Here is a 14,773-nt window from a genome sequence, read left to right as displayed (position 1 = left end):
CAAAAAAGCAATGTGTTTGATTTGGGGGGGGGGAACAACAAATCAATATTGAAGTACATGGGGAGCAATACATTGTTTTTTCTTGGAGACCTGTGATGCATGGAAGGAACCGTGGCCAAATGAGCATCGACTTTTTCTACGTGTGCCACTTGCTGGCAATTGAAGGGGCCTATTCTCCAGGAGAACGGAGTCCTACCACATGGAATCCCACTCGTGGCTGGAGTCTGTACTGCAGTACCCAAAAACGCGATGACATGGTACCTCAGGCTGAACACTCTTAAGCAGAAACAGTTTGAAGTCTCAATGCAAAATCCTCTGAAGTCCATGTAAGAGACAAAAAGAACTTTCCCACAACGTCAGCGGACTGCAATTTGAACCAGCAAGACTTTCAAGAAACACTGAAACATCAGCTCATGGGATGGGACGGCCCTGCTCTGCAGAAAGGGGGCCTGGAGTGGGAGAACAGGGCTGGAAAAACCTGCCTTTAGCAGAGTAACCGAGGAGCAGGATTTGCACTGACCAAGGCAGCAAGTCCAGCACTCCCAAACCATGCTGGAGAATATTCTGAATGGACAGGACGCTGCTGGAGAACCAGATGCTTTTTAAAGCAGTAATCACCATGACACACTTGGTTTGCAGTCCTGGGTTTGAAGAAATGCACCTGAGAAAATAAGGAGCTATCACAGAGCAATTCCTACTGGGTGGTGGTGATTTGTATGGCCCCAAAATCTCAGCTACTTTCACCACTACCACTGACGTGATGGTGGCTGTGAGAATATATCAGATATCTGAACTTCGCTTGTGATCCAGAGGCTAGGGAGCAGAGGAAGGCTAGGCACAAGGAAAGCAGTTATTCCCTCCATTTAACAACATCCTGGACTTGTCCCCTGAACAGTGGACCAGGAGGCAACCACAACACTTTAAAGAAGGAGCCACGAACCAGACTTGTCTAAGGAGACTCTGGTTATTCACTACAGCCACTGCCCCAGCCAGACGTTGAGGAACAGTGAGTCTCTCCTCTAAGGAACTGAGACAGAATTGGGACTGAAAAGACAGAAAGCTCCATTTGGCATGTAGCCGTTTGTTCTTTGAGACATCAATGCCCAGGCTCCCCTTGCCCCTCTCTCTCCTCCTCTGTTCCTCCTCAGCTTTGTCCTTCCTGCAAGAGGTTCACACCGGGCGCTCTTTGTACCGAGGGCCTGGGGCGCGGGAAATGGGGCTGAACTGAAGGAGGGAGCGTTAAGCAGAAGGTAAAAGTCAGGGGTGAAAACCCAAAAGGATAAAGTCTGGGGCACTCTGCCTTTTCTTGCATTCAGGGAAGGAAATGCTGTAAGTCACTGGCAGAGAAATGAGAAGCTGTCTCCAGAAATGCAGTTCTGTTCCCAAATAACATTTATTTTATAAGTAAAACTGAGAGGGTGTCTGTGTCCCACGCTTCCCAGTCACGTCACCTTATGTCAAGGCACATGATACATAAACAGTTCAAGGGGAACGTAGGGTAACAGACTACCATTGTTTGACAGCAATCAGCAGATACATTTGATTCCAGCAATCTTAAGTACCTGTAAGGCTGAAAACACATCCCAGGATAAAGCAGTCATCAGGTGAGTCGTTCTCTTGCTTCCTATAGCGGATGTATTCCCCCTCAGTGGGGCTGCCTGCTACCTAAAGAGCTACTGCACCTACAAACAGGATAATGGCCCTTTCAGCTCAAGGGGAGGTGGAATTCCAGGAACCGTGTGCTTATAAAATCTGAGAGAAGAGAGAAGAAAAAGAGGCAGACGCCTGTGCAGCCTGATAGGACATAACCAGTTCCTGCAGCCATGCAGTCCAGAGAAGATTTTGTCAACATCACATTGGTCTTTAAAATCCTCGAAGTGTTGTTTTTCGTGTTCGTTTTATTTTGTCCTAAATGCTATGTTCCCTTCCTCTCTGGAAAAGCCTTACAACCTGATCTAGTGGGATGTCCCTGCCCGTGGCAGGGGGGTTGGAACTGGATGAACTTTAAGTCCCCTTCCAACCCAAACGATTCTATGATTCAACAAAACGAACACAGTTACTCAGTCCTAAATTGAGCCTCTGGATCTGGCAGACGCTTGAGCATCCCTTGCTAAACACGTAGGCATCTCTCCGGCTTTTGGTGAACGCACACGGAGGTAGCTTTGTCCCACAAATGAGATCATCTCCTCTGAGCTTTAAAGCCACTTCAAGATGTCCATAAGTACGTAAACAAATATAACAAATCTCCTTCCTACAGATGAACAAACCTGACAGGAAGGTTGTATCTCTAGAGAAATTCTTCCTGTATTACGGGAAACAAACTCAGACTGAGGAGGAGCAAAGCACCTCAAAACTTCCTTGTCAAGTAAACATAAGCGCTATTTTAAATGCAAACACCTTCCTGAACGAGGACCTCAGTGGACAGTGTTCTCAGAGACAGGTGCTCCTCATTTATTTGTCTTGCCTTACATCCACTTATTTCAACCCAAACACTAGCTTTTACCCCAGGCTTCTATCAGAAAGCAAAGGCAGAGTGAAAAAAGGGGAACTTCCAGTCTTTAAACCAAGATTTCCAAGATACAGGATCATAACAACTCCTTGCTTACATGGATCTGACTAGTTCAGAGACAGAAAACCAGGAGAGAAGGCTGACTTCTAACCACACTCTCATGTAGGACAGTATGTTTGGTTTTGCCTTTTTCAATGAATTCTATAAGGATAAAAAAGTATAAAGGAAGGCTACGTGGATATCAGTGGAAGGTTTCTTAAACGATACATTAACATAATTATCCAGTGACAGCCACTTGAAGTAAACTACTTAAATTTATTCAAAAATAGCCAAACACAAGGAGAAAGCTCTCACTTTCATCTGGGAGGATAAAGCTGGAGGCTTGCCTTTAAAAGGGACCAAAAGCCACCTCTTCTTGAATGTGAACCCTGGCAAAACACCACTAGCTTAACTTCTGACCTGTGCAAAAAGGTTTTACGCTCCCCGTAAGAATTACATATTTAAGAAAGCATTCAAGAGCTGTGTGGCAGCTGTTGTTTTCATCGGGCTTGTGGCCGGGGTCGGTTTTGCGCACAGCTCTGCACTGCTGGCCCCGAGCAGAAGACGCCTGCCCTGTGCTGGCCGCAGTGTGACTTACTTTCCGAATCGGGAATTGAGCTTGTTAGTGAGGAGCTGGTAGATGTGGTGATGCTCATGGAGGGGCTCATACCGTAACGGGGGTACGCTCCCGTCATGGCTGTGGTATGAGAGATCCACGCCGCGGGGTCAATTGGCCTCACTGGTTCAGCTGAAAAACAACCAGAAAGAGAAAAAACAAATGGGATCAGATTTAGACCTAGAGTAAGATAGAATTTTTTTTGGGGGGGGGTACAGGTCATAACAACGGAAGCATCTTTGCTGAACAAAGGACAAACTGATACACAAACTCTCCCTGAAATCTGCATCTTGGGGGATTTTTCTTTCAGTTACGCTGGTTTTCACAACGAATTCAATCCCAGAGTCCGTATGAGGCTGTGGCATTAATTTCAATAGACAATGCAACCCTAGGACTGGTAACGAGCGGCTTTAATCCCACAAGCAGAGCACTCGCCAGCAGGAGGCAGTTGTGTCTATCACATGGGCACTGATCTTTTACAGCCAGTGAAAGGTTTATAAAGCCCAAAGCTTTAAGACTAGATAATTTTCAAGAGGTTTTATGTGTATTAAAAAATGTTGGTCACCTCAAACTTTAAAAGTACTCAGTCAAAATTCTTTCTAAAGAAGTGTTCGTGTGACAAAATAAGGCTTTTTGACACTTAAGCATAGTTATCCTCCAAAGTTTCCACCAAATGAAAAGCTAAGATCAGGTGGATATGCCCAACAAAAGGTTGATCAAAAGCCACACGAATCAAAATTCCTGTGAATTCAGTGCACACTGGAGTCTCAGAATCTTGAAGCCCTGCCTCCCAAATCAAAAAAAAAGCAAACAATACAACAAACCTAAAAGTACGGAACTCGTAGGGAATGGAAATCCCTAGATGCTAAACTATCTAAAAAAATATTCTGGACTTTGTAGGCTCCCAGGAACCCAGAAAAGCAGCACAAATACATACTCACCCCTGGGGATGGTGAAATAACTCCTGGGTGTAGGGTCCCAGCACTTGGCTACTGTTAGGCTGATAGGTCTGGGAAGAAAGAAAACAAGAAGAGAAACTTAACTTTCTCTACAGAAGCTGTAACTGCAACAATGAACTCTTTGAAACACACTTATTCCTATCCAACAGTTGTCAAGTACATTCCGAGAATGCTTTTGAGATGCTCATTGAAGTATTTCCAGTACAAACAGTATCAGGATTTGTCTGGTTCTGCACAGATCATGAGCCCTGTTGGTGAAACCCGTTGAAAGATCAGCTCTTGACATATTAAATCGCTCATCCTACAAACAAATAGCACTGCTGAAAGTAGGCAACTCCTACTTTTTGTTGGTTTTGGCTGGTACGCTGGAAGCAGTCTCACCTATTCACCATTTACACTGAGTTGAGAGTCAAGATCAGCAGTCGCACTGGTTGCTTACTGAGATCCAAATGTGATTTCTCACAGGTTTGCCCAATAACAATACCTGGATACCAAGGATAAGCAGGAAAAGATTTTGTAACATGCTCACCCTGGTTTGGAGACTATTTCCCGTAAAACCCGTACTGCATCGTCATTGCTCATGTTCTCAAAATTGACATCGTTCACCTGAAAGGTTGCAAAAAGCAGAGGTCAGGCTTTGCAACAGGAAAGTTAAAGACATTTTAATTATTTCTTTCCAGATTTATTTGCCTTGAAACTGCTTCCACTTCTTTGAGCAGCTACAGGAATATTGTTTCTCAGAGCACATCAGCTACCCAGCAGAGTTCACAAAGAATTACAGATCGAAGGGATAAGTCTTTGTGGCACAGCTCATGGAATCATAGAATGGTTTGGATTGGAAGGCACCTTGAAACCCATCCAGTTCCACTCCCCTGCCATGGGCAGGGACACCTCCCACTGAATCAGGGGCTCCAAGCCCCATCTAACCTGGCCTCAAACACCTCCAGAGATGGGGCAGACACAATTTCCCTGGGCACCTGGGCCAGGGCCTCCTCACCCTCACAGAAAAACATTTCTTCCTAAGATCTCATCTCAATCCCCCTTCTTTCAGGTTCAAACTGTGCCCCATGTCCTACCCCTGCACTCCCTGATCAAGAGCTCCTCCCCAGCTTTCCTGGAGCCCCTTTCCGTACTAGCAGCTGCTTCACAGCCTTCTCTTCTCCAGGTGGAACAGCCCCAACTCTCTCAGCCTGGCCTCATACAGGAGGTGCTCCAGCCATGGGATCATCTTTGTGGCCTCCTCTGGACTCGCCCTAACAGATCCGTGTCCTTCCTGTGCTGAGCACTCCAGAGCTGAATGCAGGACTCCAGGTGAGGTCTCACAAGAGCAGAGCAGAGGGGGAAAACACCTTCCCTCATCCCGCTGCTCACGCTTCTGTTGCAGCCCAGGATATGGTTGGCAATTAGATTACATCACATTCTCTGAGTATGAATGAATTCTCTTAAGCCATTACTAAGGGCATGGATCTGGTGGGATGACTGAGCTGAGCCACCAATAAAGAAGCCAGCAGCACATATTTTTTGGACACGGACCAACCTGCAGAAGCATGTCTCCTGGTTCAATTCGGCCGTCGGCTGCCACAGCCCCTCCTTTCATAATAGAGCCAATGTAAATGCCACCATCACCCCGGTCATTGCTCTGTCCTACAATGCTGATTCCCAGGAAGTTATACTTCTCTATACAGAAAGGAGAGGGGAGGGGGAAAAAGCAAACAAAGTTGATTGTATTGACAGCAAAGAGCTAACGCCAGGCTACTTCAGTCCTGAAAAATCACTTCTCTCAACACATCAGCTGGGCTGTGTTTGACTTTGCTATCTCAGGTTACCATGCCAGGCACGTTCAGGGAAAGGCAGTGGGGAAACACTACTCGAGACATTATTTTCCCCTACAGGACACTGAAAAGTTCCATTCAAACAAATCAGTAAGAGAAACAACATTGAAAAGACACGTCTACACGTAGAAATTAAACACCTGATCAGCATTAGGCAATGTTTTTCCATGTGTCAGAGTGGCAGGAAGAATTTGGTGCTACTGGAAGGTGCTGAATTGGCAGTCCCACACATTTCTGCCTGGCTAAACAATGAAACGCACGAGCAGCAGAAATGCAAACCGCCAGTGCCCTTCTACTCCTCCTCCTAGTGATGTCTGACCCCTTACCACTCCTAGAAAGAAGAGCAGAATTCCAGATCTTGTAGCTCCTTGCCTGGGCTTTTCAGGAAGAATCTGGATCTGCTAGTGCAAACGGCTCGGAACCATCCGGTACCGGACTAGGAATCTGGGCACAGCCAGCTGAGTAGCAGCTCCCATTCCCTTTAGTTCAGCTGGCATCCTTTCAAATCAAGGAACTTCCTACCGGCTCTCCTACTGCACCATGACAAAACACACCACACGCTTGAAATTCACCATAAAAAAACATGGCTTATCCTCTTACCCATGTTGAGTGTGACTGTGATGATATTTAGGGACATGGTTGAATCAGTGATGCTGCTGAACGATGATGACTGCAAAATACAACAGAAAATTCTCAATGTTTTAAATGGCACAAAATAAAACAATAAAAATAACTATTGAAGGTTAATGCATCAGGAATTGATGAATAGGTTTCCATTTGCAAGGGATGCAGAAACCACGGTGGCCTCCCCAGAATTACTCTTCAGTAGGAGTCCATAAGGAAAAAAACCACAATCCTAAAGTGTTGTTTGTAAAACTTGTTGCTATATTGAGGTTTCTCAACCAAACTCTACACGCAAACACTTCTGCTGCCTGACTGCAAGGCTGGCAGGCAGACATTTAAATCCTAAAATGTCCAGGGTAGTGTGAATTATTACATCCACAGCTCCTCCCAAAAGAGAGAAGGGAACAACACACTATCCTTCAGGAAGGGGAAAGACAGACAATCCCCTCTCCCCCAGATGAAATACAAATGTGCTTATCAAATATCTGCTAAAACATCACCCCAGTTCTTGTGATAAAATGTATGCACGCTCATTCTTTCGTCTGTGAAACTATACATAGGAGAACCAAAGAGTTAATTTGAGAAGCCCTTTGGAGCACTCTCCTGCTGCTGCCACGGGACCAGCACAGAAAAGAGAGAGGGAAAAGCCTGGTAATTTAGTATAAACACAGATTTCTCCGTTCAGCAGAATGCAAATCTCCATGATTTATCCATCAGGCATCTGACAGCACAGCCACCCCCTGCCCACAGCACAGCAGGGCTTGGAAGAGACAGCAAGAAATGCGATCACTTCATAGTAAAAGGAGAAAGGGAGCAGAGAAAGAAAGTCTTGCCTGTAGTGCTGCAGAACTTCAAGCGTTCGAGGTTTAGTCCAGGGGAGACTGCAGGCAAAGGGAGCCCTCCCAGTGCATTCAACAGGGCACAGACCTCTTCTGGATCCCTTCCCAATTCACACGCTAGACTCATAGAACACGGTTTGCCTCCCCAGAAAATGATGATGCCAACCTTACCCTGTCAATCTGCCGCATCCTTTGTTTCCTCCTCCTGCGTTTATGCTTCCGTATGAGCCGGGACGAAGTACTCTGCTCGGTGGAGCTACTCAACCTGAGGAAACAGAGAGCAGGAAATGGAGCACTTGGTAAAGCTGAGCCATTTCAATTTCTCTGCACCTTGCCAAAAAAAAAAAAAAGCTGACCCCTATGAATGCAGGAGAGAGTAAATCACACCAACACCATCAGCTGCCTTACAACGGATCGTTCTGCTCGTGGCTGAACTGCTGCTCAGTCCCAGGGCGTGCTGCGTCTCAGCCTCGGAGCACAGAGAAGATACCAGCACAGATTAGACTATAATTTACAGGCTTGCTTTCTTCTGGGAGCAAGACTGAGCGCAACCCAACCTCAACAGGCACTTATCACCCCGATATCACCACCTAAAGGTCAGAGGCAGCCGTTTTCCATTGCTTTAGAGGTGGTCTTGGCTCCTGGCCCACAGAAGAAACACACACACTCTAAGAACAGACGTACATTAAACACTGATTTTCATCTCCTCTCTGGGAGAACAACAACCTGGAGAATGTCTTAATGTTAATTCTGGTGAGGTTTGTCATGGCGCTGTTTTTCTCTTTTGCTGTTATTTCCCCTGGTAGCAGGAACTTAACATCGGGGCTCAAATTCAATGAAGTGCAACTAATAAACAGCTTTCAAAAAGCACGTAGATGTGGCACTTTGTGAGAAGGTTTAGTAGGCAAGGAGGTGTTGGGCTGACGGTTGGACTTACTGATCTTAGAGGTCTTTTCCAACATCGATGATTCTATGATTCACCTTTACCTACTCTGTTAGTTTTATTTTGTTGTGGGTTTTTTTCAGGCTGTTTTAAGTTGTAAAATGTGCCACATTCTACATATAAGTCCTTAACGTCCCCCTAGGAGTCAGGAACAGTGATCATTCTCATTTTACAGACAACAGACTGAGACACAAAGGCATGGATTTGTCCAAACTCATTTCAGAAGCCTGGAACAAAGCATGGATTTCAGATACACCAGCGTTAACACCAGAGAGACCTCTCTTCTCTATTTATTACATTAAAAAAGGGGCAAAGAAATGCTCCATCATTAACCCAAGAATAAAAAACCCAACCCTGTACAACCCAAATGATGGAACTGGCGCTGCCCCAAAGCAAACTGTGCCCGTCTTTATCCCCAGTCTCCATGTCTCAAAGTTGTAGCCACATGCAGGAAAGCTGGAAAACCTCAAGCAAAACTTGATACCATCAACTTCAAAAAGGAGCTTGTTGTCACGAGACTACGAACCACACTAGGAAACCCATCTTGTGGACAGGCAGTGTGTGTTAGTCGAGTAAACTGAGCTGAACATCACAGATGATGGAACTGCTCAGGGCTGTGAGGCTCCTGACATTCTCTTTTGAGTTCACAAAACTATTTCAGGCACGTTAACCTCACACGCTCCTTTCTTCCCTCCCAGCAAGGCAAATTAACGTAAAGAGCTAAGAGGTGGTATGTGCAAAAGAGATCCAAAATTTGATAATTCTCAATCTGTGGAAACAGCTCAAAGTATCTGGTTCGCTGAGGCTTTCCCTTTTCGATAGGAAAAATAAAGAGCCTGGAGAAGAGAAGGCTCCAGGGAGACCTTATAGTGGACTTCCAGTGCTGAAAGGGGCTCCAGGAAAGCTGGGGAGGTGCTCTTTATGAGAGCCACGAAACAGTACCAGATCACAGAATCATAGAATAGTTTGGGTTGGAAAGGATCTTAAAGATCATCTAGTTCTTGAGGAGTAACGTTTCAATCTCTGAAGTATCCCCAGAAATAAGTACAAGTTATTATCACAATTCGATGAGCAAAACGAGATAGTATATTTGAGCTATTGGGAAAAATAAAGTGCAAAGATGAAACACACATCTAGAATCCTAACTCCCCACTCCCTATAGTGGGTACTGGCCAAAACCCCACTGGCATTTCTAGCAGTCAGTCCGATACATCCCACAGAAGAGATTTTTTTAAAAGAACAATAGTTTTACCAATCTGCATCCCCCAAAGGAAGGGAAAAAAGGTAACAATTTGCTAAAGAAAGCTTATCCCCATAGTCAAAAAAGAACTAATGCTAATTTCTTGAATAAGAATAAATGTAATTAACTTTTTTTGCAGTGAATTATTTTAGTTACATTGAACTGAGAATACCAATTGGAAGTTGCTGACAATAATCCTACAGCTATTTCGTATCTGCCAGAGCTTTATTTGCTTAACAGAAGATAGAAACAAGACTCTTGTACAGTTCACCATGAGCTCCCTGCATCAATCTGTACTCAAAACACCAACTACAGCCCGCAAAGAACACTACCGTGACATCAAACTTCAAAAACAAAGGAAATAATTATTGCACTCGCACTACTTGAAGGGTTCTGGGCAGTATCTGTGAATAAATTAAATCACTGAAGCAAAAAAATGATCCTTTCTCTCTAATTAAATGCAACAGAGCTTCCTCAGGCTGCAAACTCCCCAGCTCTAGCGCACTGCTCCAAGGTCAAACTAAACCAAACCGGTGTCAAACACACACTGATAGGAAAATATCCTCAGCCTGACAGCCTCTTCCCTTGCAAGACAGTGACACCCTTCACATTTGATTTCTTCTCCCAGTGACCACCTCCACATCCAATCTCCTTTCCAAGGCAGGTTCTGACCCCAGAGTTGATCAGCTGTAATCACTTACCCCCTTCAACCTCTCTTTCCCCAGGCCGCCGTCTCCAGCAGATCTGGAGCATGTTCGGTTTTCTATTTGCCTGTATTTGCCTCTAAAGAAAACTTCTCCCTGCCAGCACAATCTCTCATCTGCTTGAGCGCATCCGCACGGCAACACACCAGCATACCTTGGAGCATTCCGTTCAGCTGTTCTTCCTGACTAGCTGGCCTGGCAGCTATTCCCTGTGCCAAAAGCTTCTGCCCTAGCCCGGAACGGAAAAGGGCTGCGCAGCAGCTTCCAAGAGTCTCTTTCTTCTCAGGTCAGACGCAGGAAGCTTGACTTTATTATTAATACAGAGAGAGTTAGCTGGGTCCAGCATAATGGGCTTCAAGTGGCCACCCTGCCCGCGCTAATCCTGCCCTGCTGCATATCTTGCTGCCATGGGAATGATTAACTTATTTACCAGAAACAAAATCAGCTGCAGGGCTGTTGTTGTTTTTGTGGGTTTGAGTTTTTAGGGAGGGAAGGAGGCGTAGGAGCCCTAAAGGCTTCAGGAAGCCTTAGAGTACATTCAGGTTAACGACTGATTGTGCCAACGCTTTATGCACGTGAACACCCAGGAGAAGTACAAAGTGGCCAGGGGCTCATTTTCTGTATCTTCAGGTGTTGGCAACTTCCCTGTAACTGCAAAATAAGTTCTTGAAACCAATCCAGGACCAAATCTTCAATGTTTACCCTTTCAACCCTTTGAAACACCCAGAATGCGAAGGAAATGCTGCTCTTCAACCGGTTTTAAGCTATGACTAATGGCAAGACTGAGCAGATCCAATGATTTCAAGAAGCCAACAGCGTGTTTGTAAACACAGCAAATGTCTAAGCACCTCCACGACTGGTTCTTTGCTGTTTCCATTCCCCCTAGAATTTAACAACCTCATGTTGCACCTTATTTGTTTTAGCTACAGATCTCTCCAAACCCCCAGAGATCCTCAATCTTGACAATTAATACAAATCTGTAATGGGTTTCATAGCTCATTTGGATAAACAGCAGCAGCTCTACACTCGGTGTTCAGAGCATGTTGTCATCGCAGCCAGGAAAGGGAAGAGTATTTGTTTGGATTGATTTTACATCTCTAAAAATAGGTATTTTCAATCAGAGAAATGTATTGGCTTACAAACCTTTTATGGAACAACAGAAATCTCTTTAGAGGATAACAAGGACTACTTGAAATGGAGAGGGGTTTTTTTGAAAAAAGCAAGGAATAATTAACATTTTCTGTCTGCACGAAAAGAAAGAAATAATTAAAAAGTCATAAATAAATGGCATCACAGCCTGCCTTTGCAATAGCATTAACTCTGATTAATTCCTGCGCTGCTCATAGGTCTCAGACTATGCAATTACCTAGGAATTCCTTTACAATTCAGCTTTAGTGAAGTGTGTACTTATTAGGAGTCTATGCTAAGTGCTTTGTTACAATATTCACACCAGGACTTTATAAATAGGTAGACAGTTTGACATTGCTTTGATCTGAAAATGCGATCATTCTTGCTATTAAAAGGAAAAAAAACAGGAATAGCATTTTTCTCTTAATTGGAACAGTGGCTGGAGGCAGCTTGGAGAGCGACCCCACTAACGTAGCAGCGATTGAACACAACTTGATGTTACTGAGGAATTACCAGTGCTCAAATCATAGGCAGCAGAAAAGAACCCAAGAAAACAGAGGAAAATTTTTAAGAAAAGAAGGGAAATAAGAAAAGAGAATATATAAATATTCTCATCTTGCTCGTCAGCATGTTTCAGGAAAGCCCAGAAAAAGAATCAAGTGGCTGGGAAACAGAGGCAAACAGTGTTTAACAGCTCAGTCACCGCACCAGTGCCCTACCTGCTGGTGTTGTCATCATCATCGGAGTCAATGAAGCTGCTGGACTCCAGCTCGCTACTCATCATCGTAGAAGAGCTGTCATAACCAGGAGGGTGCTCACGGTGTCTGTCCAGTTTTGGATGGCCATTGATCCGAGGGACTGTGAAAACAAAAGAAATGAGGTGTTACTAGGCAGAGAGGAAGAGGAAGGAACAAGTGGAACCGTGAGCAGCACAACGATCACACAGAGCTGCGGATCCTTATCATGAAACTGAGCTCTGTGCAGAACATACTTTCATTCAACAGCTGGAAAGACTCCTGTCTGCCTAGCTTCTTCTGAAGGTTTTCATTTGTCTATGGCTCAGTGCACGGGCAAGCCAGAAACAGAGCAAGGCAGAAGCAGCAGGCACAAACAAGGACTAGAATGATATCAGAACATCGGTTAGGATGGCCATGAGACATTGACATCAACAGGAAGGTTCACATGAAGATCTTCGAAAAGCAGCAGGTAAGACACTTGGAGTTCGGTATGCGCCTAGCAGCATAGAAAATGATGAACAACATTCCTTGAGGAATTCTATTAATACCTGTGCTCCATGTGCCCATCCCCAGGGATGCCACCTCGTCTGGGCAGCACAGCTGTATCAAAGTCTTGACCACCCCACACACACAAGATGCTTCAGAACAATTTCTTCCTAATCCCTCGCTGTGCAAATGTTGTCGGACACACAAACATTCCTGTGGACAATCCTCTCCTTCTGACTAGCAATGCGTCAGCCTGCTTGTGTAAATTAAAACTTCAATATATGGCTCTTCTCACACAATTCAATAAAAACAAAACTGGAAGGGAATTTGACCACTGTCAAAGGTTCACCTTGTGGTTCCCCTCAAAGCCCGTGCGCAGCTGGAACTGGACTGGGCAAACAGATGCAAGGCAGAGAGCAGACTGTTACTGTCAGTTTGCAGACCCCAAGAGCCACTGACAGTTGAGATCAACATCCATATTCCTACATATTGCAACTAAAATACACCTGGTTTATATACAAGATCGGAAGAGCTCACTGTACTGTTTACCTTTTTCCATCTCCTCTTTCCAGCTCTATCTCTGCTGTATTTTAAACAGAAAAGGGGGTTCAACTTCACGTCTCCTGTCTGACTAGATCTCTCATGGAAAAGCTTCCTTACACTGCTCTGATGAACAAAAGTGGCTTTACCAGTTTACAAATACGCTTCAAATTTAACAAAGTTTTACACCTCCCAAACAGCACCAAGCAGCCTTGAATTTACAGGTTTCCTATATAATCACAGGGTGCAATTAAATCCATAAAGCTTCTGTAATCTCTCTCCCCAGCTACAATTCCCTTTCTGGGGGCCGGGAGTGAGAACCATTATCATAATTGAGTGAGTACTTTCACAAACCATGATTATAAGGGGTTTAATCATAAAATACTCCCAGGTATCCAAATTCTTAGTCTAAACACAGCTCATGCTCTGCTCTGGTTCCATTCCTCTCCCACTATGATCAGGGACTTTCATGGAATCCTTAAACTGCTGAGAAGAAATCTATTTTCAGCTCCCACTGCTCCAGTTCCCATTGCAATTGCTTCATAGTCCCAGCCCTTGCTGTTGGGATTCCTTGGCACAGACTATGGCAAGGAACACAGAGATTGTGGCAATGACCAAAAATCTCCAACAGCTCCTCTGCCCAAACATTTGAAGATCTGCAAGTGCGCCCACATCAACAGCTTCTCAAAGCACAGGTCATTATCCAGTATTTTTCAGCTGCCTGCACAACAGTTAAGTCCACCCCACAGCAAAGGCGGTGTCAAAACTCCACTGACGACACTTGGCATCTGTGGACTTGTCAGAAACGGAGCAGTAGCAGTAAAACATCTTCCAATGCCAAACAAAACCTGTCCCTTAATTACCTTCCTAATTAGAGCTTCCACAGTCCTTTTTCCCACTCCTCCTCAGGAAACGGAGGTGGGAGCTTTGTTGTAGACAGCGAGGGGTCCCAGCACATGCGCCAGGCAGACCTCCCACGTTTCTCGTTAACATCCTCACTCTGCTTTCATTTAATAGGACTTTGTCAACTTCCCAAAGCAAAAAGGGCTTTTGTTGCTTTAAGAGAGACAGCAGAGCTCTGACATGCTGACAGTTCAATTCTTTCAGACTAATTTTAGATGAAGCTAATGCCAGGGATGGATGCACTACTCGTTAGCGTGAAGGGTGATCATGAAGAGGCATTCCCCAATTCATACAAAAGCTGCTTTGGATACAAAGTTTCTCACTCCCCTAGCAAATAAGTTCTCTGCCTAGGTAGCCTCCACCGTATAATCACCATCGTACCTTAAAATACACACAGACTAGGTAACGTTGTCCACACTTCCAGACAGGGCTCATTTTAGAATCACAGAATTTTGTTTAGGTTGGACCTCAAAGCCCATCCAGTTCCACCCCCTGCCCTGGGCAGGGACACCTCCCACTGGATCAGGGGCTCCAAGCCCCATCCAACCTGGCCTTGAACCCCTCCAGGGATGGGGCAGCCACCACTGCTCTCGGGAATTCAAACCTGTGGCTTAAGAAAGACAGGGAAGATGATGCTTTGAGGACTCCGTTGCTCTACATAGAATGACTGGGCA

The 14,773-nt window shown here is 45.0% G+C and overlaps 1 protein-coding gene across 2 annotated transcripts in view; it reads right to left on the bottom strand.

Annotated features, from left to right (window-relative positions):
* The window catches only part of DVL1 (dishevelled segment polarity protein 1), a 66,042-nt gene that overhangs the window by 10,943 nt on the left and 40,326 nt on the right, over positions 1 to 14,773 (bottom strand). Inside the window, exons 6-12 of one of the 2 annotated variants that reach the window (XM_069874775.1) lie at positions 12,153 to 12,291; positions 7,590 to 7,683; positions 6,556 to 6,625; positions 5,661 to 5,800; positions 4,653 to 4,729; positions 4,106 to 4,173; positions 3,219 to 3,296 (exon numbers count right to left, since the gene is read on the bottom strand). In XM_069874775.1, coding sequence (XP_069730876.1) covers positions 3,219 to 3,296; positions 4,106 to 4,173; positions 4,653 to 4,729; positions 5,661 to 5,800; positions 6,556 to 6,625; positions 7,590 to 7,683; positions 12,153 to 12,291 — 666 coding nt within the window. Of the gene's footprint in view, positions 1 to 3,146; positions 3,297 to 4,105; positions 4,174 to 4,652; positions 4,730 to 5,660; positions 5,801 to 6,555; positions 6,626 to 7,589; positions 7,684 to 12,152; positions 12,292 to 14,773 lie in introns of both variants that reach the window. The other variant, XM_069874774.1, reaches the window with a different exon arrangement.

Source organism: Phaenicophaeus curvirostris, chromosome 22, assembly GCF_032191515.1.
Source record: "Phaenicophaeus curvirostris isolate KB17595 chromosome 22, BPBGC_Pcur_1.0, whole genome shotgun sequence".
In the NCBI taxonomy this organism is placed as follows: domain Eukaryota; kingdom Metazoa; phylum Chordata; class Aves; order Cuculiformes; family Cuculidae; genus Phaenicophaeus; species Phaenicophaeus curvirostris.
This window is presented reverse-complemented; position numbering and strand designations above follow the sequence as displayed.